The sequence below is a fragment of the Eptesicus fuscus genome, chromosome 6, assembly GCF_027574615.1.
Source record: "Eptesicus fuscus isolate TK198812 chromosome 6, DD_ASM_mEF_20220401, whole genome shotgun sequence".
Lineage (NCBI taxonomy): Eukaryota > Metazoa > Chordata > Mammalia > Chiroptera > Vespertilionidae > Eptesicus > Eptesicus fuscus.
This window is the reverse complement of record NC_072478.1, coordinates 76,104,955-76,132,847: the sequence shown is the minus strand read 5'-3', so window position 1 is coordinate 76,132,847 and position 27,893 is coordinate 76,104,955. Positions and strand designations below refer to the sequence as shown.

The window sequence follows — 27,893 nt, the reverse complement described above, 5'->3', positions numbered from 1 at the left end:
GGCCAAGGTCCTTCCTCCTCAGGCCCACTTCTCTGCGATGGGTGGAAGTGTCTCTTACGGGCATGCGTCAGAAGTCAACACTGCAATCCTGTCCTACTTCCCCACCAGCATAGCCATTACTGTATGTCCAACATGTGGGGAATACCTCATTTAATCCTCACAACAAGGAACTCTTACCTCCCTCATTTTTCTAATGGGAAAACTGAGGCTCAGAGAGGTTAAGCAACTTGCTAGAGGTCACTCAGCTAGTAAATACCAGAGTCAGGATTTGAACTTGCTTTCAGGTAGTCCGGGAGCCCAAGCTCTTGACCACTAGGTTTCTTCTCAAACATCCTCAGCTACATTTCTCAGGGCTGTGAGTAGCTTCCAGTCAAGCTTTCATCCCAAGGGAGGTTTGGTGCAGGTAAAAGGCTTCATTATCACTATTCTCACAGGACCCAAGTGGAAGCCATGTCTTGATGACTGGGCTGGTAGTTACCCACCCTGAAGTCCTTTCTGCTCTTCTCTGCCTTGTTTGGTGCCCAGAAGGCTGACTGCTATGAAATGTGTCTTCCGGGCTCCCTCCTTCCCCCTCCTGCAACCAGCTGACAGGAGGCCTGGCAGTAGTGGGGGTGGGGGTGGGGGTGGGGCTGAGGCACATAGTGACCATGGTTCTGACAGCAGCTATACTGTGACTCCGGCCACTGTCCTGTGCCCCTCATAGAGCTCTCCTGTCCTGCCCACCCCACCCCTCCACCCCCCAGGCCTGCCATGGTTGTTAGTCCCTAGGTGCCATCACCCTTTGCTACATCCTTAATTCTGTCCACAATTCTGCCAATAGCCTCTCATTAAATTTCTTTCAGTCAAACCCTTCACAACCTGCCAACTCTTTCCTGCTGGGACCCTGACTGGTACTTTAGAAAAGCCGATCCATGTACATAAGTTGGTCTTTACCCAAGAGTTTGTTCAGTTCTCCTGGCGGCATGGCTTGGAAGGCTTCATCGGTGGGAGCAAAGACTGTGTAGACCCCTTCCCGGTTGAGCATCTCCGTCAGCCCTGCAGTCTGGATGGCGGCTACCAGCATTCTGTGGACACACGCACAGAACCGGTCACTTTCCCACATATACCCCGCCACTGGGCAGGGGGAGCCCGGAGCACTGGGATTCACCTTCCACCCCTTACAAAAAAAGGGACGATTCAGTCTGTTTCTTCTCTCCTGAACGCTAAGCTCAGTTAAATGGCCAGAAGTCAAAGGCCAGAGCAGGAAGGAGGGAGAGGCCAGTGGCATGGCTGACCAATGACCCAGAGACTGGCGGAGCCATTGGACCCTGGGGATGTGATTCTGGGGAGGGTGCCCAGGCTCTGTGCAGGCGGCTGAACTCAGTGACAGGGACATTCAATGTCACAGCACCTAGTGGTGAGGAAGTCAGAAATGGAGAGAACGGGCAGGAAGAGTGGCGCAGGGAGCCTGAGAAGGCGTGGCAAGAAGTCTGCAATGCAGTTGGTAGATACCACACAGAGGGAGACGCACATACACTCAAAACCAGGTGCTCAGCTCACTTGGGACTTTAGATTGAGAACGTGATGTCTTCCTTGCACTTTAATGATAAAAATTCGGTCCCTCCCCGTCCCCCATCGATGTGAGGTTACACTTCCTTTTTCTCAACTTCGGCTTTCAAGGTCACCCTGATCTTTTCCACATCCCAAGCCCGGACGGTCACACCAGCGTGTCACTAATGTTCATTGACCCCCGGAGGATTGCGGTGGGGGGAGGAGCTTGACAAATTGCAGCCATCCAGAGTCCTCCCCAGCATGACCACTTGGCAGAAGCCCCGCCTGGGATGGGGCTGGTTACCTGAAGCGATTGTCCCCCTTCAGGACGTCCATGACGGTCCCCACTGGGGGGGTCAGCACCCGGTCTATGGTGAACAGGGTCCCGTACCTTCCCCTCTTGTCGTGGGCGGCGATACAGCTGTTCTCGATGCACAGGCTCTGTGCAAAGGGGACAGAGAGAGGGCAGGTTATCCCCCGAGCAGGAGCCCCCTGACCTGTGCTGATGGCCTCATCCACAAACATCAATGAATATATATTGGGGTGGGTTTTCAAGACTAGGATAAAATTATGTATTTCCTCCAGGAAAGAAAAACTTAAAAATAGTGTTCCTTAAGGAAAGAGGGCCATAGATACTCCAATAAAGTTACACAGAGGCCCTGTAATGAGAATATCATGTTACTTGAGGGCCATCAACAATGATCAAATAAATAGGTCAAGTCTACTGATTGATTTATTGAACAGATGTCAACAATCTTTGGTCCAATGGTGCTGGCTGGTCTCCAGCAAGAGCTATGCTGTGTTGTGCTTCCTGCCTGCTAGTCCAGGGTAACAGTTGGGTTTGAAGAGAGAGAATAGATAGGAGAAGAGAAAAGAGAACCTTTAGACCAAGGAGGGCTGTGCTTCAGTCCAGGGGGCTTCTCTTCACATAAGCTAAGAAGAAGTCAGACCTCCAGCCTTCCACCCTTTGTTCATCCCTCTGAGTTCAAGGTGGACTCTGCCTACCTAGCTAGGTCAGACAGTGTGTGGCTTATTCCCAAAGGCCTCCAGAAAAAGAGATTCTAATCCTTCTGCAAAATCTCATTTGACCCTTGATATCCTAATATATAAAAACCCTGAATCTGTCACATCCGCAACGACCGGAGACTCAACCTAACGCCCAGGCTGCACACGCAGCAGGCTCTGGTGGGTGGGGACTTGTGGCAGCAGAGACGGGAACAGGGGAGGCAGGGCCAGCACTCACACTCACTCACAACCGCACACATGCACAGACACACACTGCACCCACCAGCTCACAGCCTTTCTTCCCTTTCTTTCCCTCCCTCCCAGCTCGCTCTCAGAGCCTCTCTCAGAATGAGAAAACAAAATAGACTGGGCCTGAAGAGGCCTGGATGGAAGGGAGGGTGGATAGAGGGTGGCGCGGCCCCACTGGCCCTGCCCCCTCCCAGCCGGGAAAGAGGAAGAGGGACACAGGGAGGCAGGGAGGCTCGGAAGACTGCTGAGAAAAACAAAGAGAGACAAAGTCAGGGAGAGACTGGGATAGAGAGATGGAAACAAAACAGACTGGGCCTGAAGAGGACTGGATGGAAGGGAGGGCCGGCAGAGGGTGGAACGGCCCCCACTGGCCCCGCCCTCTCCCAGCTGGGAAAGAGGAAGAGGGGCACAGGGAGGCAGGGAGGCCTGGAGGACTGCTGAGAAAAACAAAGAGAGACAAAGACTGGGCAAGACCAGGCCAGCAGGGGAGAGCAGTTGGGGGCGAAATTAGGCCGGCAGAGGAGGGCAGTTAGGGGCAATCAGGCAGGAAGGCAGAGGCAGTTAGGGGTGACCAGGCAGGCAGGCAGGCAGGCAGGCAGGTGAGTGGTTAGGAGCCAGCAGTCCCAGATTGCGAGAGGGATGTCTGACTGCCGGTTTAGGCCCGATCCCACAGGGGTTATCCCCCAAGGGGTCCCTGATTGGAGAGGGTGCAGGCTGGGCTGAGGGGAACCGCCCCCTGCCACCCATGCACGAATTTCATGCACTGGGCCACTAGTTAGATATGTTTTGCAGAAATTCCTCCCTTCCTTATTAGAAGCCAGTTCACAGGCAAGCTCCTAGTTATTGAGAACTTTTTTTTGGTAAATACTAATACAGCTTCTTTCTTTTTTTTTTTTTTTAGAGCTGAGGCAAAGGAGGACCCAGAACTTACGTTACGATAAACAAAAACTCTCAGTTTTTTGCCACCCAGAGTGTCCAGGGTCTGTCCATGGTACAGATACTTGGAGGCCAGCTGGTCTTTAACCATATGGTTCCGAAGCAAATTCTTCATTCGGGCATCAACGCGGGGGCTTCCATCTGTAAGAGGCGGCACGGTCAGGGCCACAGCCAGGCCCAGAAAGGAAGAGTGGAGAGACAAATGTGGCGGAGAGCCTGGCTGTCCTTGACTTTGGAAATGGAGATTGAGAAATCAAGTGAGGCTGCAATATTCCTTAACATCTTCTACCTTCTGGGAATTATAAAAACACAAGAAGGTCCAGATAATTGAGGGGGTTGGAGTTTTGCCTGAAGAGGGAGGGGAATGCACGGACACAACTTGGCCCCCGTCTCCGCCTTCCCTGAGGCCAGGACTCAGCTGTCTCCTCACTGACGGCCTGACTAGCACATTGGCATTGATCCTGTCAATTAAAAGGCCGGGGAGTGCTCTGCTCCCCAGACAGATGCAAACTCTTGAATTCTGAGGACCAGAGCCCCAATGCATTCTCTGCTCTGCCAAAGGAAACAGCAGAGGCTCTGAGGTTCCTGGTGAAGTCACATCTGCTTTCGGTTGAGCTGGGCGGGAGTGCTCACGCTCCACAGGGTGCTGTAAATCAGGGAGGTGACAGTGGTGGGGCAGCAGCCTCCAGTGACACCCCCACAGGGATGCCTTCCTTACGTTACCTTTGAAGAAAGAATTCAGGGGGGCCAGGAGAGTCAGCCGCTCACTTCCAGAGAGGTGGGTGCTGAGGCCCGCTTGTGTGAAAAGATCAATGGCGGTGGAAACATCGGACTCTGCAGCCAACTCAAACAGTGTCTTGGCTACAAGGAAGGAGAAAGTGGGTTCAAAAGTTAAAAGTGCTGTTTTCATTTATCATTCATTCATCCCAGAGCATGACATCCATCAGCAGGAATGTCACCCCGTGAGTCAACAGCGCCTCTAAACGCTGCTGGGGCACTGCAGGCTCGTGTCATCAGGGGACGGTCACCCAGAAAATCTCACTGGTTGGGGAAGCAAGGTGAGGTTCAGTGGGGCAGAGGTCTGCCACTGTTCCGCCCTTGGGCAGGGCACTAACGCCAGGGACACAGGCATCGTTGTCGGTTCTGAACAGCAGATAATGCCAATGACCACACCCATGGGAAGAGTTTTCTGCTGGTTTGGTTCCTCCTCTGAAAATTCTTCACTCATGCGAAGTAGCCCTCCCCGGAATTCCAGAACGGGGCTAGGATGCTGAATGAAACCCAAGCCGAAGTCCATTCGGTCATTTCTCCTGGGGTCACTGACCCTGGGTGCTTGGGCACTACTGAGAAAGCGACTGCCCTCTGTGCCAACCAGATCTTCTGAAAGGCTCCTGTGGTTGAGTCGCTCCCTCCCCAGACTTCAGTGGCTCTCCACTACCTCCAAGAAAATTTCTGGACTCCCAGGCCTGCAGCTTAGGTTCTCCATAATGTGGCCTCAACCTACCAGGTGCTCAGGCCTTTTCTCCTGAGAGGCTGTGAGCTGGGTGCAGGTAGGCAATCGGCCCCAAAGATCCCCAAACTTCCCCGGCTCTGCCACCGTGGACGGCAGAGGGGACAGTGGGCCTGGTGGGACCAAGGCCCACAGAGGCCTGCTTACCTGAATCTGGGATGAGCAGCTCGTCGATGTAGTGGATCACGCCGTTGGTGGCCAGGATGTCTTTGTTGGAGATGATGGCCTTCCCGTTGATGGTGAGCATGTCCCCACTGCAGCCCACGTCCAGCGTCGTGCCTTGCAGGGTCTCCACGGACAGCCCCGCAACAATGGCTTCGGCACACATGGCTGACTTCAGGATGTGGTTGTTCAGCAGGTCTGGGGGCAAACGACACAGGAGGGTCAGGGCCGCTCCAGGTGACCTCAGGGGCCAGCTCACAGACTGCCCAGGGCTGTGAGGATTCTGTTCTCTCAGATGTCGACCTTCAGACGAGGCTGGGGCACTGCATGGCCCAGATCTTTCTCTCCTGCTTGCTGTCCCTTTAAAACTAGCCAGGGCCCCGTGGTCAGGCCGCCGGAATTTGAATCCCAGCTCGACCACTTACCAGCGGTGGGGCTGGGCAAGTCATTTAGCCTTTTAGAGTCTCAACTTCCTCAGCCTTAGCACAGCACTCAGCTCCTAGGGCTGGTGTACGGAGGACATGGAACTCTGAACGTGAGGCACCCAGCATAGAGCCTGACAGAGCAAATGCCCAAAACGTGTTAGTGATTCGCTTATTAACATGAACTTCAGGGTAAATTCTCTTTGATCATTCGGGCCTTTAATTCTCTCTGAGTCTGGCCTGGACCCCCAGCTCTGCCTCCCTCCTCAGTTAGTACCTGAACTTCAAGGATAGGGGAAACACTCAAATGAGTTTACCCTGGGACTTTTTATCTTCTGACTTGAATAAAAATGTAAAATGTGGTAGGAAGATGGAAACCGTAGCAAATGAGGTTATGAGTGATCTGTACATTTTATTTTGCTGTTGTACATTTTACCCAAAGGTCTACTACTTGTCCAAGTGCTGCCTTAGGGACCAGACCCGGGCTGGAGCAGACGAGGGGGACGCGGCCAGCCCCAGCCAGGCGGAGCAGGTTCTGGGACTGCCGCTCACCAAAGTTGCCAAGGCCCTTTGTCTTATGTTCCCACCGCAGAGGCAAGTTTCAATTTGTCCTGAGTGTGGGAACCAAAACCACACTGTCACGGTCAGGAGGAAGCTCTGAGGCCTGCAGGCCATGGGCACCTGCAGAAGTGTCGAGGGCTTGCAAAACCAGGGCTGACCCAATTCGGCCGGCGGGGGATAGAAATGATGGCAAGACCGCTATGGGAATGAGGCCTTGGGGATTTAGCTTCTCAGGGACGAAGGCAGGGGTGGGGTAGGAGTGACCTGCCAGGGCCACTCGCGGGGCGAGCAGAGCCAGTGTCCAAATGGGGCACACCAGCCTGGGGCTGCTTCTCGCCAGTCTGCCAACCCATTAATAACAACAGGACACTGTGATCCCACATAGAGCCTGACAGAGCAAATGCCCACAACGTGTTAGTGATTCGCTTATTAACATGAACTTCATATTAACTTCATAACTCATGGCCTCTGCCTTCCAGCTGCCAGTCAACCTCCCCTCCTTCCCCCCACCACAGAGGGCTCTTGCTTTGAGCAAACGGGTTACCGAATTGAGAAAGGCAGATGTGCATACAGTAAATATTAGGGGTGTTTTTTTCTCACTTTATGCTAAAATGCATCCACATCTCACCTCCTCCAGGAAGCCTTCCAGACCCCTGAGGCTGCAAGTGCCCACCCATGTCTTGCTCTCATGGTGAGTATCTCTGTCACTGTGACCTTTCTTAAGCCTGTCAGCACCACTGGGTTTAAACTTCCTTGAAGGTAAAGGCTATATCATGTTTACTTTTGTGGCCCAAATCCTGGCTCAGGCCAGATACATAAAGGCAGCACAACATCTGGACACGGTAGATCCCCACTTGTGCTTTCAGCAGTGTGCCCATTCCTGTCCCCGCATGGCTGTAAGGAGAACCTTTTGCATTTATAGGTTGTCGGAAATGCATCAGGCATTGTATTTCAAAGGTGGGTTTGAATAGATTCCAAAGAAATGAAGTTATCCCTGGGTTATATCTGGGAGGAATAAGGGTGCCTGGGATACACAGGGGAATGGAGGCCTACTCCCCTTTGCAGGGGACTCAGGGATCACCAGGCAGCAGCTCAGTGGTCTTGGAGCTGAAGGGGGCACAGAGCCTGGCCTCCCCTCCTAATCTCCTCACATGCTTGTTCCTTCCCTCTCCTCCAGCAATAATTAATACACCCCCTAACATAGAGCTCACTGAGAAGGTGAGGAAGGACCTGGCAATGAAGAGTCAAGAGTCGACTGTTACTGGCTTTTAACTAACATTCTCGATTATCCATGACACCCCTGGCCAGACACAGGAAGAGTTCAAGGGTCAGCATGATGATTCCTTTTCAAGGATGTCAGGACCTGCCACCCCCTCCCGATATCACCAAGTTGCTGCCCACCTGGCAGCCTTGTTCTGACTTTGATTATTTGGGCCTTTAACTCTCCCTGAGTCTGGCCTGGACCTCCAGCTATGCTCCCTCCTCAGCCCAACTGCATCCCTAGGCAAAGGCTGCCAGATTCCATATGTGCCCCTCTGGCCAGGGCTCTGCTCTGGCCGCTGCAGAGATAGGGCTGGTTGGGAACAATGAGATGGGATGGCAGACGGCATGTCTATCTTGGATGAGAGTAGGCCTTGGGCTCAGTGTGGCTGCTTCCAGGAGGTGACAACATGAACTGAGGGTGCTCACCTCTCAGGGCCCCTGGGTCACCCAGGATCCGGTTCAAGGTCTCAGCAGGAATCTTCTCGAAGGCCTCATTGGTGGGGGCCAAGAGTGTGAACTGGCCATCACCTTCGAGCAGGGTGTTGAGCCCCGATGCAGCCACGGCAGCCTGTGGGAAAGGGAGGGAATGGGGCGCTCCCTGAAGGCTCGGGGAATATCTGTAGACAAGAGACACACACAGCCACACCAGTCCTCCCTCAGAGCCCAAGATGAAAAGGAAGGCCAAACCAAAGCTCACTTCCTACCATGGCCTCGGGGAGCTTGCCCAGCCTGAACCCCAGCCGCTCTGGCCATGTCTCAGTTACTTCGTGTGCCTTCTCCCTTCCTACCTCCAGCCTGGGCCCTGCCCTCCCTTCTTTGCTTTCTGTGACCCCTATTCCTTCTTTAGGCCCTAACTAAAATGTCATTCCTCTAAGTAGTCAATGTGACATCGCCTCCCACTCCACCTCACCCTGCCACGGCGCCCAATGAAAATGAGTCTGTTACACATACCTACACAGCTTGCTGTCCTTCTCATGTTTTAATTAAATAGTTATTGGTAATAATTATTGTGTGAGCCCCGTGAGTGTAAGGTTCAGATCATCCATTACCTACAGAGCAGCTAGAATGGCTTCCTACCGCTCTCAGGATGAAGCTACACTCCTTTGCCAGGTCTGCAAGGCCTTGAAGGAGCTGGCCCCTGCTGTCCTGGCCATGCCCCCTCGCCTTGTGGTTACCTAGTTGTCTTTACTCTGGCCCCTCTGGCCTCCTGCTTGCCTTTATTTGTTTACTTCTGCCCTCCCCTCTGCCCGCTGTGCTTTTGAAGTTGTATTTTCTTTCCCTCTCTCTTTATTTATGTTTTTATTGATTTTAGAGAGGGAGAGGGAAAGAAACATCAATGTGAGAGAGAAACATCAATTGGCCTCCTCCCGCATGCACCCCAACCAGGGATCAGGTAATTGAGCCTGCGACTTGGGCATGTGACCTGATTGGGAATCAAACCAACCGGTGTCCTTTCAGTGCACGGGATGATGCTCAACCAACTGAGCCACACCGGCCAGGTCTGAACTGCGTTTTGGATAAATGGCTGTTCTCATCCTTCAGGCCTCAACTGAAAAGTCACCTCTTCCAGAGAGACCTTTCCTGACCATCCAGTCCCAACTAGCCTCCTCTGCTCACCACTTACTGACCACACGCTTCGCACAACCTGTGGAAACCTTGTTTGTTTCTTGTCTGTCTCCCCAGAAAGGCCATACATGCCACTGAGGACAGAAATCTATGTATCTTGTTCACCTCTCTACCCTTGGCACACAGAACAATGCCTGGGAAGTAGCAGGTGCTTAACTAAGTATGTGTTTGCAGAAGGAAAAATGGGTGTTAGAAAGAAGCAAAGAAGGAATATTTGACAAACATAAACAGTAAGAAGAGGTTACTTGGTGGGGATCAACTGATGTTAATCAAAAGATGTGTCCCCCCCGTCCCCCCCCCTGCCAAATGTGACTCCCACTCTGTGGGAACATCATTCCTGTGCAGACTCCTGACCTCTGAGTGACCTGGAAGGAAAGCAGGGGAAGAGCTTAGACAGCAGGGCCCTCCAGAGCCACTTCCTGAGGCCACCCCAGTGCAGCCGGGCCCGGGGTGTTTTCTCTCTGTGTTGGAGATCTCCAGGGGAGGAGCCACCCCACTCCCACCCCGTGTCCATTGTGGTCAGGAAGTTCTCCTTGAATCAGGGCAAAAACCCTGACAGGGCAGCCTGTGTTCACTTCCTTTGAGCAGCGTTGCCAAGAGGAACGCCCGCTCGCCACTCCAGTTGTAAGACAAATGTCTCCTGGGCAGTGGGGAAGGACAGGGTTCCATGGCCCCTTCCTGCTGGCCTGGGCTCCAAGGAAACATGGGTACGGCTGGAGCAGGGCTCACGGTGGGGACCTGTGGTCAAGAAGTTCATGCAGCCTGACAGGCCATTTATTCGAGACCCACAGGTGGGAACCATCACCTGGGAGGAAGAACCCTCCCACCTCTGGAACCCACAGCGCAGGCCCCGGCCGCTCAGAGGACCCTGTCCTGCTGTGGCCACAAACCACTGAACTTCCTGGGGAAGCCAAGGAAAGGAAGGCTTTACAAAGGAGAAGACAGGCTGGGGGAATTGACAGCAGGCAGTTATGATGTTTCCTGTGGCCAAGCTGGATCTAATTAGGAGGTTCCCCATGTTCATGGTGTTTAGAAGAACTTGCTCCATGTCCCCTGCATGCCCATGAACATGGAGATGCCCTGGCTCCTCCCACTGCCTCTGGGCCTCCTCCCAGGGCAGTCCCTCACCCGAAGGGTCTCGAAGGTGTCCTCGATCTCGATGATCTGCTGGATGTTGTTGCTGATGGTGGAGATGACCCTGTCAATGAGGTGCACCACGCCGTTGGTTGCATGGTGGTCAGCCTTCAGCAGCCGGGCACAGTTGACGGTCACGATCTGCCCAGAGAAGGAGTGAGGATGAGCAGTTAACACAGCAGAGGCACAGTCTTGAAGCCCCAGGCAGGGAAGACGCAGCACAGGATGGTGTTCCACAAGCTGTGGAACCAGAGGTCCGAGGGAGAGCAGGTGCAGGAGGCAGAGGATTACCTGCAGCTACGGCACCTGAGGGACCAAACCTCAGAAACCAGACCCCGTGTGGACCAGGAGTGAGCTCAGTGTGGGCACAAGGCAGTCAGTGTGACGGGGCTGCCCTACCCCATTGGGATAGTGGTGGATTTGGATGTCCGAGTTCTGGTACATGGAGGTGAGGGCCATGCCGTGTTTCAGCTCGTCTGTCAGGACCCGTCTGTTCACCATGTGGTAGCGAAGGGCGTTGAGCAGCTCGATGTTGACATTGCTCACCAGGGAGTCCAGCACTTCCTAGAAGGTCAGTGTGACAGTTAGGGGGCTGCAGACCCCATGTTCAAGAGATGGGTCATTGCTATCCTGGCAAAGACGCTCTGAAGCCCCAGTGACCCAGGCCTCCATTCTGCCAAGGACCCCTCCTCAGAGAACACTGAGGTCTGCCTGTCCAGTTGGCAGCAACCTGGTGAGGTATATGTTAGCTCAAGTTCCCTGGCTTTGTCTGAAGGTTAAGAGAAAAGTTTCCTGAAATCACTACAGAATCTCATCCTTCATGCCCACCAGCCCGCCCCACTGGGGAGTAAGGCAGCCCCAGTAAGAGTCCCCTGGGCAGAGGAGGTCATCTCACAGCTGACAAGGAAGCCCAGGCCTCGTTGCTGGGGGCAAAGATGGTGAAGCTGCCAGGCCCTTCCATCTCGGGCCTCAGTTTCTCTGTGCGGTCCGTGTACAGCTGAGTGGTGGTCGATCCAACGACTCCCAGCGTCTCGTAAAGGTTGGAGAGTGGTAGGGCTGCAGGGGCAGAGGAAAGGAGGGATGGGCCTGTGAGGCTACCCCCACCTGACCACACCTTCCCTGTCCATAGAGGACACACATCTGCAGGAGTGTGTGGCAGGCCTGGAGCCAGCCTACCGGTGGTTGGCGGGGCGGGGGGCGGGGGGGGGCGGGGTAGAGCGGGGAGCGCCGAGAGGGGCTGAAGCTTGTCCCATGATTCTTACAATAACTCGGTCAAATGCTTCCCTACTTGAACTCAACCAATTGGTAATTTTTGCTCATTTTAACCACAGCAGAGCAAAGCAAAGCTTTAGTTCACAGACATTTAGATAATACAGGCAGGAATGTACTGGTACACCAGAAATAGATATCCTAATTACAAACGAGTCTGACAGATTTATCTAGTTGTTGAAACTGGTTCCCAGAATGAAAGAACTTTGCAAGTCTTTGAGGTACTCTGTGTATTTACAAGTAGCTTAGGAGGGCCTTCGTCTCTCGCAGTGAGCGTAATGTTCATTTTACAGGGCGTGAAGCTAAGGCTTGAGGTTGAGCTGCCCTTCTGAGGCCTTGCTCCTTTTCCATTCCATATTCCCCACCTGTCCTTCCACTCAGGACAGGAACGCCATGGCCCAGACCATGCCAACCAACCACACCTCCCTCGTGATATTGGCACCAACCAAATTGTCCCCTTCCTTTTAAATCTGTCTCACGTTCTCTAATAAAATAGCACATATTTCAAAGTTTTAAAAAATCTCCTCTGTATCATCCCTGGTGTGTATGGAACTAAAAGGAAGGCTCTGATGAAATTCACAGGTGCCACGCAGTCCTTGGCCTCATGTGGCCATTCGTGGCACCTTTGTTGACTGTGGGTAGGCCCGCCTGGACTGCCACTCTCCTCCCTACAGAACTCCGATGGGCCAAGTTTCCACAGAGCGAGGTGGAGGTGACGTGGCGCTCCCAGCCCAGCCGGGAACCATGCCTATCCCATCTGCTCTCTAGCAGGGCTGCTCAGAAGCGCTGTGTTTAGAATCACTCCCAGCCCACAGCCATCAAGGCCAGGAGCCTGAGAAGAGCACGGACAGGTGGTCAGAACTGGAGTCTGTTCCACCCCCTTGTCGAGGGGGTCAGCTCAAACAGGAGGGAACAGTAGGAAACTTCAGTTTTCAGCTTCCACCTTCTGGCCCTCATGGAGCCTAGAGGCCAGAGAGCACATGGGGGGAAAGTCCACACAGCTCATCCCTCCAACCCCCACTCAGGCTCTGCTGCCTCCATCTGCACCAACAGGCAAGGCCTGGCTTATTCACCTGCTGGGCAGCCCTTCTCTCCCGGGACCTTTTCATATCCAGGACAGCACTCGTAGCTGATGACTCTGCAATGAGACACACAAACACTGTATTAGCAGGGCTCCCCTCCTCCTCACAGGCCAACAGTCCTCTCTCCTGGAAGAATGGCCTCCACCAACGAGGAGGGGAAATGGCGGGTAAACATCCTGCTCACGGAGGAATTGTTCAACTGTCATGTCTGTGCCTTTCATTGGCAAGGGAGCTTGTCACTCCTCCTTGGCTTTGCAGAATATTCCCAACGGCACCAAGAAATCCACCACCTGGGAATGGTCAGGGGACTGTGGCAGCACATTCAACAGTGAGATCTGAATATACCAAGAGCTTATATCTCCAATGTAACCAAGAGCTTATATCTCCAATGTAATACCGGGGACCCGGCAGTTCCCGAGAGGCCGCGGGGAAGAGCAGAAAGAGCCCTGGAACTCTCCAGGCAGCCCCGCCTCATCTCTGGGACTCAGTTTCCTCATCTGTGGAAACTATGTGTGTTTTGTGTGATGGTCATTGGATTAAATCTCTCATGGCCTTCTAGCTCTCCATTTAATAACCAAAAGGATAGCATGTATATGATCAAGTTGTTCTCAGTCTTTACAATCAAACTTTAAAAATTGTAAAAACAAAGCTCCTGTTATCAAGATGCTTTTAAAAAAAATTTTAAATTAAAAACCAAATTTTAATCAAGGAAAACATTTATATGGTTTCAAATGGAAAATATGCAAAGGATTACATAGCAAAGCGTTCCCCATCCACCTTAATCCCTCGACAATCCAATCAACCTTCCAGGAGGTGAGCAATATTGCCAGTTTGCAAGTCTCCTTGTATCTGGAGGAACAAGACTGGCAATAGACAGTTTTACATGTTGAAATCATTTGGCAGAGAAACTTAAAACTTTCTCTTGTGCTAACTCAGACCAGTCCATCTTGGAATATTTACGTCCTTCCTGAGGCCTGAAACAGAGCTTCAGCTAACCTGGTATTCTGGGGAAGCCCCAAGAATTTCAAATATCATTGCAAGGAAGTCGCTGTTCTAAAAGCCTACACCTGAAAGACTTGCTTCACATCAAATCTCCCAGTGCTGCCTAAGGCCACCCCTGCACTGGCAGTGTGGGCACAGCCCCTCCCCGGCAGCCTGGAACTAGAGGCAAACAGCCATGTCCTGCCCATCCCCTGGAGACAGTAGAGGTCTCAGACTGGATTTTCCACAGAACAGCTCACCGTTCTCTCAGGGGCTGTTTTATGACATCACCAGAAGAGAAGCAGGCAGATCGGAAAGAAACAGGGCTTGCAGTGGGGGCGGGTGCTTTCAAAGAGCCCATACATTCTGCTCTGATTAATCCACCGGAGTCACCTCAGGGAAGCCCTGGTGAGTCATGTTCATCTGTTATCCAAGGTGGTGTTTCAGAGACGGGCTGGCTAGGATTCTCCGGCTGCTGGGGAGCTACAGGCGTCATTGGCCAGAAATGCCCCCCCGCCACCCCTCAGGGTATGGCTGAGGTGACGAGCCATGCACATTCTTCTTTGTCCTGTTCTCTCCATCTTTCTGCCTTTCTCCTCCCCCTTTTCTCTGGCCCTCCTCCCATCCTGTTCCTCTCTAATCTGTCATCCCTACACTTACAAGGCTAACCAGGTTGGTGGTCTCAGGACTCAGCTTGGCTGACCCACAATGTTAGGGAGAGGTGGGGGAGATAAGTGATCAATCAAAGGACTTGTATGCATGCATATAAGCATAACCAATGGATGCAAAACTCTGGGGGGTGAGGGCAGTGGGGTGGGGGGGTGGCAATGGTAAGATATGTACACATATATACCTTAATAAAAAAATTGAAAAAAAAACAAACAAAAAAACCTAAAGTAAAATTTGATGACTACTCAACCTCTCAAAGACAGTGTGGTGTCACAGAATAAGTACAAGAATTAGAAGACTTGTTGTGTGATCCATCAGTAACTAGCAAGATGACACTGAAAGTCCATTCTCTCTCAGTCTCAGTTTCCTGATCTATAAAATGGGATGAAGTTAAACTAGATGATCTCTAAGGTTCCTCACAATTTCACACTCACAATTCTAGTCAATGGGATTATTTCTGGGGGGAAGAGGAACTCTATTTCAAAGAAGGAGAGTGCCAGCTTCTCCCAGCTAACCCTAGGGAGAGCTCCAAGCCTTGACCCCACAGGACCAGGGGACACCCATGCGTGGGATCCCCGGCTTTCTGTGATAAATACCAGGGTTCTCTTCTGGGGTACAGGGTTAGGGTTAGGCCAAGCCCCCCAAAGTTTAGTTTCTTCCAAAAGTGCCTGGGCAACATTCCATGAAGTTGGAAAAGCATTACTGGAGGACGAGTCTTCTCCTCAAAGCCTTCCTTCTTTCTGGGACCCTTCTATACATGGGCGCTACACACTCCATGCCTTGGAGCCCAGCCACCCTGGCCCTGGTGAGCCATGTGACTCATCAATGACTCTTCTTTCAGGGTGTTAGCACCTGAGTTCCATCCCAAAAAACCACAAGAGAGCTCAACAGCTCAGGTGACTGCATCAGGAATTCACTGAAGACAAAAGAAAACCAACTGCCCAAGTGTAAACTGGTTCCTGTGGCCAAGTGTCTGTGCGGGTGGGGGAAGTGGTGAGAATGACAGGAGAAACGGGGCTGGGGAGGAGGGACGGATCTAAGCCGAAAAGTCTCAGTGTGCAGAAGGATACATAGATAGAATCAGAAAGCTGCAAGGACTCTGAGGCACAATGGGGTTTCCAATTCCTTTCCCATTGCTCTTGACAAAGCACATATTTGGGGGAAAGCTGACTGATTTGGAAAGTTTGACATTAAGAGGACACAGGTTTCTCTCCAATGTGGTCAGAGCTAACCCTTGTCATCACTCACTGTGCCCATCCAGGTGGGCTTTCTGCACCCATGTTCCCCAGCAGCCAGGTGTGGGTGGGACACTATGCCCAGCAGGGCTCAGTCCCCCAGCTGAAGGCTTTTTCCTGGTTCTCTACCAGGAAGCTTTCTCCTAATCCTCTCGCCCTGCTGACCTCTCCCTCCCCGGCCCTCCTGCTGCCCAGTCTGGCATCCAGGCACTTTCTAGGTGAGCAGGTGTCAGCTGTGCCTCTCAGCCTGAGCCTGGCAACCCTGTGGGTTGAGATCTGCCACAGCTGGCAGTTTCCCTGCTCCCAGCTGTCCCAACAATACCAGCTCTCCTCAGAGCCTGTCTGCTTGGTCCAGAGAAGCAGAGAGCAGCTGGAAACTAAAGACTGAGAAGACGGTCCATTGAGACAATCTTGACCAAATCTTTCTGGACAAGCAGTCTCTGTTTTCTGGCCCTGGAGAGAGTACACATGCTGTGGGGAGATGGGGCTGGGGGCAACCATAGGGACATGGGCCTGATGCCATCTCTTTAGGATGAAGGCAGCAAAGGATAGAGACCATGGGCAGCCCCCATCATCTATGTCTCCCTCGTTCATGAGCTTCTCTGTGTAGAGAGGACCAATTTGTTGGTCTTTGAATTGAACCTCATCAGCAAAAGCTGTTCTAATTAAAGGCTCCTCGCTTTCCTTGGCCTGACAGTCCAATAAGTAAAAACCTTAGGTCAGAAAAGGCAGGAGACACTAATTTTTTTTGTTCTAGCTTCTCTGGTCAGAAGAACAAATTTGAGGAAGAAAGTGAGGGAAGGTGTCTGATTTAAAAGGGCAATTGGGGAGGGTAAAAACGTAGTGTAAATCCAAGGTCTAAGAACAGAGATGCGTGGGAAGCTCTCCTTCAGCCCCCTCCAAAATGTTTACTCGTGATTGGATTACGAAAGAATTATTGGTGTTTTTCTCCCTAAATAATCTTCCGAGAAGTTAATGTAATAAGTTAAAACAATCACTCTCTCCCAAGTATGCTTCATGCTTTTGGCTCTCTGCCGTGGCTGTAAATACTCTAGAGATGGACTAGCCCCTGGATGTAGGTGGAGCAAGGAACGGAGCCTGAGAGCCGGTTTCCTGTGACAGAAGGTAAACCATTCAGTGTGTCATGATTTCCAAGAGGAATCCCAGAGCAAACACAGACCAACATTGTCTAGACATCCAACATGCCCCGCAGCCGGGCTGCCGGGAGTGGTGTACTTCTGCACTGCTGGCCTGGGAAACTCAGCCGAGCTTGCTTGAGCCTCCCAGGAAAAAATAAAAATGTTGAGCCCGCTGGTGAAAAAGGGCTTGTTTTAACCTGAGGTCCATCCCCAAAGACCTCACCACTACCCCATTCACCAGGGTATAGCTTGGTTAGTGATGAGACTGTCTTCAGAAAATGTAGTTGTTTTCTTGTGGGAATCTATGTGTTTTGTGAGGCCATTTTGGGGCTTCTGGATGGTGACCGTGTCTCCTCATTTCCCATGCCCTTCATCATCTCACCAGGGATGTTGGGGAGGCCCCCCGTAGCAGGAGATCGGAATGATACCAGACTAGGAGTGAGCAACCAGGAGAAGGTTGGTGACTCTGGGCCAAATGGCCTCTGCTCACCCTGAGAAGGCCTTCTCCCTGGGGCCCAAAGCCACAGGTTGTGGGGCTGTAGAGAGAAATCTGGGGCAGTTCACCCAGGCCCTTTAGGGCTGCTCACTTGTGGACCACTGACATTAACCACTAGCCTTGATTGTCCCTGGGGCAGGAAAGTAGAGTAGCAGACCTCCCCACTTACGAGCAGGTAACTTTGAGAGGCTCCTTAGGCTTTCTGAGCCTGTCTCCCAATACTGATCTGACAGGGCAATTGTGAGAACTGAATGAGCTTACATAGGAAAGTCACTTAACAGAGTCCTGATATGTACTAAGTGCTCAGTTGTTGAGCTTCTTCTAAAAAAATCTCCAGGTATACACTTTAAAATTGAAATTAGATTAATAACTTCATTGAGTCCTACAAGAGACCGCTGATCAATCACATTGTAATAAATCTCTCGTAACACATCTATATGACTCAATAGTTAGGGCCTGTATTATTTTCTCATTGTTGCTGTAACAAATTATCACAATTTTAGTAGCTTATAAAAACACACATTTATTATCTTACAGCTCTGGATGTTAAAGTCAGAAATTGGCCTTATCCATTCCTTATCTTTTCCAGCTTCTAGAGGCTACCTGCATTTCTTGGCTTGTGGCTGCATCACTCCAACTTCAGTTTGCATTGTCACATGTTCTTCTCTAACTCTGACCCTCCTGCCTCCCTCCTGTAAGGACCCTTGGACTCATCTGATAATCCTGGATAATCTCCCCCTCTCAAGACCCTTAATTTAACCATATCTACAAAGTTTCTTTTTCCTTGTAAGGGAACATGTTCACAGGTTCAGAGATTAGGATGAGGACATCTGTAGGGGGTCATTATTCTGCCCACCACAGGGCCATTCCCCAGATGGTGTATGGATCCACAAAAATACTCAACAGAACAAAATTCCATGTCAGCTAAGCTGCCTCCTAGGAGTTTGCAAAATGGGATAGAACCTCCAGGAAGCCCTGCCAAACAGAGGTGTTTGGTGTACGACAACCCTCGGTGTTGGGTGTACAACAAATCTCAGCTATTTTGGAGCAGATTTCCCATGGGTCCCAGCTGGCTGGACAGGGAATATGAATTAGGAAAGGAGGTGCTGGTGTGTGTCTGGGGACAGCCTGGCTTCCCTAGATAGCTTCTCACCATATTCTTATTCCTCGTGTGACCAAGGTTGTGGGATACAGGAAAGGGAGGCCAAGGAGGGCTCTTCTTCAGCGTCACTGTAATGTCTCTGGCTGCCCCACCACAATGAGAGCTACTGGAAATAGCCCTGCCAGCTGATGAAAGCTCAACCATACACTGTCTGGCTTTGTAAGAGACACATCTCTAAGCTTTAATGCAGCACTGTAGAAGTATTAATATTTCAGCCCCTGGGCAAAGCACTGCTTGCTACTAGAGAGAGGGGGGTGTCCTGCCAGCTCATCTTGGCTCTGGAGGAGGGCTTTTGTGCTCGTGAGATGTGTTGCTTGTGAAACAACTTCAAGACTTTTGGAACAGACAGCTGCCACTCCAACCTGCCAGCTCCCACTGGCCTCCCGGTGCCACGTTTATGATGTCTGAGCTCCTGCAATGACTAGTACAGTCTCATGATGTCAACTCCGACTTGGCTGCTAACTAGGCCTCCCTCTCACCGGGGTTTGCACAAAGGAGTCCTGTTGAGAGGCAGGGAGGCTTCCTGACCACAATTTCCTGCACCACCGCTCAAGCTGCTGCATGTAAAAATTTTATGGTTGCTGATCAGACTGGAGCCTAAAATCAGAGTGGGATGCCGTCTCCCTCATAACTCTCTTTGTCTGGTTAGCTATTGTATTACTCTGGTGCTCTTTAGGGTCTGAAATAAAAGCTAACTTAAATTTCCAAGTAATAAAATTCACTCAAGTTACTAAATAGAGGCCCACTGGTAACCGCTTCCTGTAATAAAATCCATCTGCTGGCTTGACAAATAGCACCAAAGACTCTGGTTCTTCTCTTTTAGGAAATGCAGAAAAAGTTATTGTCTGGGAATGAAGTCATATCCCCTGAGAGGCGTGCTAAGTGTGGCCAGTGCCCTCCCTCCCTCCATGGAGGTGGCTCCAGGTTCCATGGGTCTCTGTGTGACCTGACACTACAAAGTCTTCACAAACTCCCCACACCCTCCCCTCCCCACCCCTGCGCTTGGTGTCACTTGTCTGCTTTCAAGTTTAAGTTCTCCTTAGTCTTGGGCCTCTTGGTGACCTGTGCTGTCTCCTTCCCTATGATACTTTGCACCCTTTCACCCCAATATACACTTCTTGCTCCAGCCTCCTCCCTGGGGTCTTGCTGAGAAAGTTCCCACTGCCCAAATTTGCCCCCCACTGAGACAGGCCTCTGTCCAACCACCCCCCTACTCCCCATTTACCAGTCTGGTCCTCACCCACATAAATGTGCTTAGGGACCCATTTTCACCAGGATGACATCAATTCCAGCCAGCACAGCTCTCTCCCCCTCCCTTCCTGATCACTCCTGGCACTTAATTCCTGGGGATCAGATGGCAGCTCTGACCTGGGCCTCGGTCCTGGGCACACCAGCGAATGGTGAGGCTGATCTTTCTCAGCTCTCTTGGGGACAACGGAGATAAGTTCAGCTGCTTCTTCTGTCCCTCCCTGGGTTCTCTGGACCTCTCCCAACTCAGCTCCACCTTCCTGACATGCACATAGTGTTCCAGGAAGGGACCCTCTTGCCCCAGACCATGAAGTTTTATATCAACTCATGTTTTTCTATCCCCATTTCCTCTTTTGAAGCTGCCTGAAGCAAAGGCCACACTGAAAAGTTGAAAGTACATATTGTCCCCTCTGGCTTTGTAAGGCCAGGCTGATGGCTGGGCCTGGCACTGGGCTCTGCTTGACTCCACTGTATACCTTGTTTTCTGCACTCACACGCTACCCACCTATTCCCTTTCCCAGTGCCCGGGATGCCCTGCCCTCACTGCTGTGAGGTGATTGCACCATCACGTGGCCACACTCAAAGCCTAACATGCCCAGAGGGGAAGACTGGGTCATCAGGACACTGGCCAGCACACCACTGTGCCGCCTGTGCCTTGTCCTGGCACACAGGTGAAGGGCGCAGGTACAAGGGCCAGTAAGCCAAGGCAACTCACCATCAACAGCAGTGTCAGCCTGGGAACTGCCGGGTAACATTATCAGTCTGCTGTTAACTATTCAGGCAAATGCCTCAACACAGGGCCGCCTGAAATACCAGGGCCGATGCCACCCTGCTGCCAGCTTGACATCACATTTCCATTTTTAGGGAATCTGGTACTGACACAAAGGCAGAGCTCATTGAAGCCCAGACTCTGACGTGCAGAAGAGCTGTGTGCTTGGTACAGATGCTCTGGTCACCTTCCAAGAAGCAATTATATGGGGCTTGGCTTGGTGTTGAGTAATTAACTGTTTATTTAAGCAGATAAGTACGCACATGGGAAAAATCAGAGTACTAAAGGTTTTCTTTCTTTTTTTTTTTTTTTTTTAACTTGAGCACCATGAAAGGATGTGTGGTCCATCATTTGCATAATCTCTTTTGTCCATAGCAGAAGAATTATCCCTGGGTGTTTGTTCACTGAACCCCGAAGGTGTGTCCTCTTAGCTCACTCAACCCTCAGCTTTGAAGCTGGGCTTGGTCAGGTGGGAACCCGCTGTCCCGGACCTGCCCTTGATAGGCTCCCAGGGGGCTGCTGGCTTCTCCCCTAACACCCTTGATTCATACTAGGATGGACTAACATAATTAGGATCACAGTTGGGATATTCATTTCCATTTTAAAGGAAGAGCATTTTCCCTTCCTTCAGTTGGCTATGAAACTGAAGGAGATATCTGCTCAAAAGCAATGTCACAAACAATACTTAAAAAAACCCAAACATGGGAAGGTGTTCAAGATAGTAGCTTAGAATCTCATAATCCTTCTCTTATGAGACAAGAGGAGGGTCAGGCCCTCCCAAGTGGCTCAGGAGGTTTCACACAGCACATCTTCCTGTCTGCAGGAGAGAGCCAGCTTTGAGATCTGTTGACAGTCGGCGCCAACACAGATTAGGTTTCCACGAAATTCTGTTAGAACATGCACGCCGCCCCGTTCCCACCAGGCAGCAGGTGGCTGAGTGCATGCGCCTCCCTGCATGCTGACAGAGGCACCAACAAGCCCCGCTGTAACCACATCGGTCCACACCCCACTGGCACTCTCACTTCTGTTTGTGTGGCCTAGATTTGCAAGTTCTAGGGGTAATAAGAATAGCAGGTAGCGTCTCACGTGCATTATTTCATTCAATCCTCCTGTAATCCCATATGGTCTTCCTATTGTTATTTCCATTTCACAGATGAGGTAACTGAGGGCTCCAAGGTAAAGCAACTTGGAAACAGGGAAGCGGCAAAGCCAGGGTTTGAATTAGGGAGTCTGAGCCTATATTCTTAAGATGCTATGCGGACTCATAATTGCATATTTCTAGGCACTTTAAGTCTTTCTGGGGTGTTTACCTCAGAGCAGGAGTGGTACATAAATCCACCACAGGCTGGTGGCATCTCCATAACGATAATATTTGTATCATTTAGTGAGGATTAAAAAACTCACACGCACACACATACATGCTTCTTATAATCTCAGATCAGCCCTGAAAAATGTATCCAAGTCTTGTCAGGAGCCTTAAAAATGCCAAACAAAACTGGCCAGCTTACTAAAACTGCCACTCCCAAGCACATGGCTCCCTGACACGTTTGCACACGCATCTTCCAGGCTCCCCAGGCAGCCTGACCTTTCAGAAGGCTGGCCCAGGTCTGAGGGGACCTGCAGCTGGCGGACACGGAGCCCAGCCTCCTTGGTGGCTGGTGGTCTTGGGAGGTCACAGATACTCACGTTGATTTGCCACAGATTTTCCTCTGGTACCACTGCTTGCAGTTGGTGAAGTACTTTTTGTTGGTGCCGATGAGCTTCTGCACAGCACACACGTTGGGGCTGCAAAGAAAGCAGCAGCAGCGTTAGCAAGACGGTCAGCATGTCCACCCCGCCGCCGTGTCCTTCCCACCCCGTGGGCCCTCCTGGCTCATTTGAACCTTCTAGATGTGGAGAAGATACAGTCATTTCAGTCTTGGTACCCGACGGTGGCTTGGGGCAGACGTGGATCCTCCTGACCTAGATTTCCATCAGCTTCCTAGAAGTTTCCCTCCAGATTAAAAATTGCCAGAGTAAATCACACATGGACATAACTTGCTCGTGTAAGTATCTTTCTTTGACATGGACATTGGGTACATGGAAGTAAAAGCATCTTAAATGTTTTTAGATTGCATGTTACCAATTGAGATAACTGGCTAAAAGCTGTGGGTTTGCTAAGTAAATAAAGCCACGTCCTGAGAAGCCCCCCGCCTATCTCTGCATCTCCACCCACACTGACCTGTGCTCTAACCTGTCGTCCCAGTGACCGGCGGCCTGGGCCAGGTCCCTGCACCTCCCAGGCAGCTCCACACACATCCTCTGTGTCCCTAGGCCAGCCGCCTGGTTCCCAAACACAACCTAACCAAGTGCCACCCTGGAAACTAGAGGGCACAGTTGGCTGCTGTCGCGACCTTGGCAAGAGACGCTCTCCCGCTGAACTCTGTCATTCATACTTAGGCCCCAGCTCCAGTCTGACTTCCCCCAGAAAGCCTTCTTCCGGCGTCCCAGGTGACACTCTTCTTCTAACTCTGACCTGGAACATTCTAGATGTGGAGAAGATACAGCCCTTGTTTGACCCTGGGCACCAAGCAGACTCCTACAACTGAGCAGCTTGTGTATGTCTCCTCTCTTGCACTACCTTCAAAGAGCCTTAAGGGCAGGAGCTCTGCCTCATTCTTTCTTTTATGTTCTAGATGGAGCCTAGCGCCAGGCCAGGGTGAGAGAGCAGCTTGGAATGAACTTGAATGAACAGAATGAAAATACAGTGGAACCTTGTTTCTCGAACTTAATTTGTTCCAAAAGGCTGTTTGTGAAGCGATTTGTTCGAAAACGGAATCATTTTTTTCCCATTAGAAATAATGTAAATTGACCTTCAAGTGATTCCGTTTTAACCTTTCTCATATACATGCCTACTGTTTAATTTATTGAACCATCCCCTACTAGCCTTAAAGGAATTTTTCTGCCTCAGAAATGCTATAACTGATTTTCATTTATCCAAGCAACAAGTTTTTCTACCTCTTCAATTGCCTGTGATTGTTGTTTTGTGAGCACTCTCACACCCTTAGCAACATTAGCACTCTTGATGGCCTCTTTCTGTTTTAAAATTGTGCTAATCACCCATTTCACCAGCAACAAAAGCATTCTCTCCTTTGTTGCCTGAGAGACACTTTTTGTCATGCTGAGGTATCAGCATGAAAGGGCTGTCAGGTGGAAAACTGAAGTTTTGGTTGACAACAGAAGCATTTTTTGTCTGTGAACAACTTGGTGGAAAACAGAATTGTTCGAGATGGGAAACATCCAAGAACCAAGTTTGACTGTACTGCTCCCAGGGCCACCCAGTTCAGAAGGATCCTCGGAAACTCTGAGGAGAAGTCATGTGCAAATGCCCTTGGGTTCTGCTGAGAAGCCTTCTTTCCCAGAGCGACAGGGTTCTGGTTTTGTGTATTTTATTCTAGCATCTCAAGTCCTGACCCAAACCATGCGCAGGCCATGTGGTAGCAGGGCCTTCATTAGGCTCCTGGGCAAAGAGGTAGATGTGGTGGCCACTGGGAGGGGGGTCTCCCTGAGCCGGAGGCAGGCAGTTCATCTGGCTGAATCACCAGTCAGAGGAAAGCAAAGCAAAGAGGCTGCGGGCTTTCCCATAACCTCTGTGCCCACAGAAGGTCAGGTATCATTCTTTCATATCAATTCCTCTGTTACTTTAAAATGCAACCAATAGGCATCATTGGACATGCACGGTATTTTTTAGGAAGTCATTGATGAGAACATGGTCAGTTCTCAAATACCCACTGCCGGTTACTGGGCCACAGAGCAGGCTGGCCCTTTATTTCTCCACCCAGGCGGCTGTCACCTCTTGTCCAGGTTGTGGTTCAGGAGGCAAAGGTGAGTAAGCCAAGGAGGCACCGTAAATATTACTGAGTGAATGTCAGAACCTGAGGGCCAGGGAAGATAAGGCTGGAGAGGAAACCACAGGCTTGCAGGGAGGAGAGCCCATGTCCCCTTAGGCCTAGCTGTTTTGGCCAAATGCCCGCAGCTCCCAGAGCATTTTAACAAGAAGCCACCCTGCTTCTGCTTGCTGTCTGGGCCTCACAGGTTACAGCAGTCCCCACATCACCCCAGGAGCGCGCCTGCTGGCCACCCTCCAGCCCTAGGTGTACGAACTCAGAAGTTCTTCTATCTGACCAAGCAGGAAACAATTACTGTCGAATTCCCTGCAACTTTCCGTAGGCGTTTGGCAAATCTTCATTGAGTCTCTTGTGGATGTGGCTCTAACATTCCTCTGAGTGAGTTTCCACCGCCGCTGCCTTTTGAGACAGGAGCAGAGGCTGGGGGTTGCTGTGACTCCATCTTCCCCCCACATCAGGGTGAGAGGGGTGGGCTGTGCACATAGGGAATTGATGCTGAAGTTTAACTAAAATGGGCAAGCCACTTCTGGACCTTCAGCCTCAAGCACAGCAGCTCTGCTGTTCAACTTGGACTTAAAATCAGTGCCTCAGGAAATTCAGTCCCGTTTTGGTTGGTGATATTGGGAAGTATGATTGCATTTTTACTTCTCTTTCAGTAATTTTTTCTTCCCTATAGCAACACAGATACAGCTGGGAGTAAAGAGACCACGTCATAGTCACCACTCTCCCAACAGCTTTCTGTGTTTGGACTAAGTCATTCCATCTCACTAAGCTGCAGTCTCTCCATCTGTAAAATGGGACATCATCAGAAGGTGTAATACTGGTGACGGGTAATACAGGGCAGTACACCAGCAAGGCACCCTCATTATTTTTTTCTTTCACATCTTGGAGCACACTGTAGTTCCTTAAGATAGCAAAGAGATTTTTCTTCCCTTTTCACTTTGAATAAATGTTATCCATTTCATAGAGGGTGCCACACCCATGGGCCAGGCAGGCAGCCTGTGGTATTTTCAGGGACAGTTAGATCAGAGTAAAGGCAATTGCACCTGCAACCATCTTGTCACAGTACCTGCCTGTGCATCCAGACTTCACTGGAGGAGGGGGTGTTCATGTGCCTTCTTAGACCATTCTGCCCATCACAGATCACTACAGGCCTTTCCAACTGCACAGCAAGAGGCTAATCAAGAGGATTAGCTTGGCCCTGGCTGGGTGGCTTAGTTAGTTGGAGCAGTGTCCCATACACTGAAAGGTGGCAGGTACGATTCCCAGTCAGGGCACATACCCAAGTTGTGGGTTCAATCCCCATCATGGCATATGCGGGAGGCAATCTGATCAATCTCTCTCTCTCCCCCCCCCCCCCCCCCCCCCCCCCCCCCCCCGCTTCCCTCCAGTCCACTCAACAACAACAAAACACCCAGGATTAGCCTAAAGGGGTATTTGGGGTGGAGAGGCGAAGAGGAAATTCATCTAATATCTGAAATTCATAATAAAGAGCATTTGCATTTAAAAAGATACCCTGTTTTCTGGCTGGTTAGTGTCTCTTCTGTACTCTGAAGGGAAGGAGGTTTGCAATGCAGATGGCTCTTGGTGGAACTCCATCAACACCTTTGGGGAAGTTTCGCTGTGGTGTGCAGAGACACCATTCTAGGGGACAGTGCCACAGGGTATATTATAGGGGTCTTCTCCTTAGTGGCTAAGACACAGAGGAACACAAACCTCCCAGGCAGATACTACAGCACCCTTCATTTGCAAGAAAGGCAGAGGGACACAGGTGAGCTGGGCAGAGACAATGAAAATGCCAGTTGCTCACCTTTTGACTTTTATGGCTTACGTCCCCTTCATCTTTCTGACCTGTCCCCTCATCCTTTTGTACCAGCCTAAGTCAAAGGTGCTTCTGCCCCTTCCCGAAAGACCCCAGGCCACCCTGGTGCTCTCCTCTTTCTGCGAGGGTACTGAGTCTGTGGCATGGCCTGGCTTGATTTCACTCAGCAGAGTGGCCAGACTCCCTCCCAGCAGCCTCCCTCCCTGCAGCCCTGGGCGCCTGAAAGTAAGTGCCTAAGGCCACAGGCAGAGGTAACAAGGGAATGACACCCAGCCCAGAGCAGTCCTGGGTGGGAGCCAAGGCTTTGCAAAGTCCTAGGAAGTCAGCTCTAATCGCCCCCAGCAGTGAGTTTAGATCTGACTACAGATCCCCTCGTCACTTCACATGGCGGTCTGGTCACTACCTGGGTGCGAATGTCTGGACCCAGGGCCATGTGGGCCGCTACACAACACAACGACTCTATCCACACATAGTTTACCGAGCTGTGGAAAAGGAGTTGGTGCAACCAGGCAGGCTGGAAGGTGCGGCAAAGCCCCATGTGTGAGCTGGATGGCCTGATTTGGGAATATTGCCCACCTCTGCCTGGGTTTGCCGAAGTCTTTACCAGGTCAGACCCTCTGCCTGAGTTTGCCTTCTTAAAACAATGTCTTCTTATGCAGCTATGCCCCTAAGGAATACCTGCAATGACAACGTCCCAAATTTGCGAACTTAGCTATTATTTTAAGAGAGATTCCAATCCTGGTTCTAGTTTATACTGCAGGACCATGGGAAAGTGGTGTCCCCCTCTGGGCTCAGTTTCCCCATCTGTACAATGTGTGTGAGGCCATGGAATTCTCCTGCTCGTCTGGCAGGGGAGGAGATGCCACACTGCCTTTACTGCCCTAGCAGTGCCCAGAGAGCGCTGTCAGGTGCCAGGTGGTGGGCACAGGGCCCGGCCAGGTGAGCAGGAACCTGGGGGACGTGGATGCCACCAGCCTGTGTGGCCCCAGTGTCACCTGTGGAGGTGCTGGCCAAGGACCTGACTGGACGGGAATATGTGCACTGCTGGGTACACGCTTTGCCCTGGCCAACCTCCCACTTTTCTCCTGTTTGCTGGGAGCAGAAGCTAAAAGCCAGGGTTGGGCGTCTCATGCTCTTGCCTGGGTCTGGGGTCGCTGGTCCGCTCTTCCACCCGCTTCCTCGGCTGGGCTTTCCCTCCGCCGTCCCCTCCCTCTCCCCACCTCACGCAGGGCCGGTGCCTCAGAGGGAGCGCCCCACGCTGATGGCTTTGTCCCGCGTCCCCAGCCCGTCCCTGCCACCCCAGCGGGCGGCGGCTTACCCGTGCTGCCGGCCCCGGAGCCGGCTGTGCTGCAGCACCAGCTGGTAGGGCGACTTGGCAGGGCCCGCCTGCGTGGCGGCGGGACCCAGGGCCAGCGCCAGGGCGAGGGGCAGCAGCCGCAGGAGGAGCGCCATGGAGCGAGAGGACGGAGGAGGAGTGCTTGCTGGCCGGGCGGTGAGAGCGCCTCCGTCGGGTCCGGCTAATAAGCGGGCGGCGAGGGGGGGGCGGGAGGCCGGGCGGGTGGGTGGAGGCGGGAACCCCGGTGCCGCCCCGCCCCGCCCCCTGCCCGCGGGCCAGGGCTGTGAGGCTCCGCTCACTCTCCTGGCCGTCCAGTCCTCCCTCCCTCCGCCCCTGCTGCCCCCCCCCCCAACCCTGCTAACTGGCACCAAGGCTACAGGTCCTGGGAAAGGAGAGGCTG

The 27,893-nt window shown here is 51.7% G+C and overlaps 1 protein-coding gene across 1 annotated transcript in view; it reads right to left on the bottom strand.

Moving 5' to 3' along the window:
- The window catches only part of TGFBI (transforming growth factor beta induced), a 33,309-nt gene extending 5,642 nt beyond the window's left edge, over positions 1-27,667 (bottom strand). The window contains exons 1-12 of the mRNA XM_008142028.3: positions 27,476-27,667; positions 22,135-22,233; positions 12,741-12,805; positions 11,294-11,454; positions 10,798-10,962; positions 10,393-10,539; positions 8,065-8,206; positions 5,378-5,590; positions 4,444-4,581; positions 3,716-3,861; positions 1,835-1,971; positions 934-1,064 (exon numbers count right to left, since the gene is read on the bottom strand). Of these exons, the coding sequence (XP_008140250.1) occupies positions 934-1,064; positions 1,835-1,971; positions 3,716-3,861; positions 4,444-4,581; positions 5,378-5,590; positions 8,065-8,206; positions 10,393-10,539; positions 10,798-10,962; positions 11,294-11,454; positions 12,741-12,805; positions 22,135-22,233; positions 27,476-27,609 (1,678 nt within the window). The 5' untranslated portion in view covers positions 27,610-27,667. The remainder of the gene's footprint in view (positions 1-933; positions 1,065-1,834; positions 1,972-3,715; positions 3,862-4,443; positions 4,582-5,377; positions 5,591-8,064; positions 8,207-10,392; positions 10,540-10,797; positions 10,963-11,293; positions 11,455-12,740; positions 12,806-22,134; positions 22,234-27,475) is intronic.
- Positions 27,668-27,893: the final 226 nt, after the last annotated feature.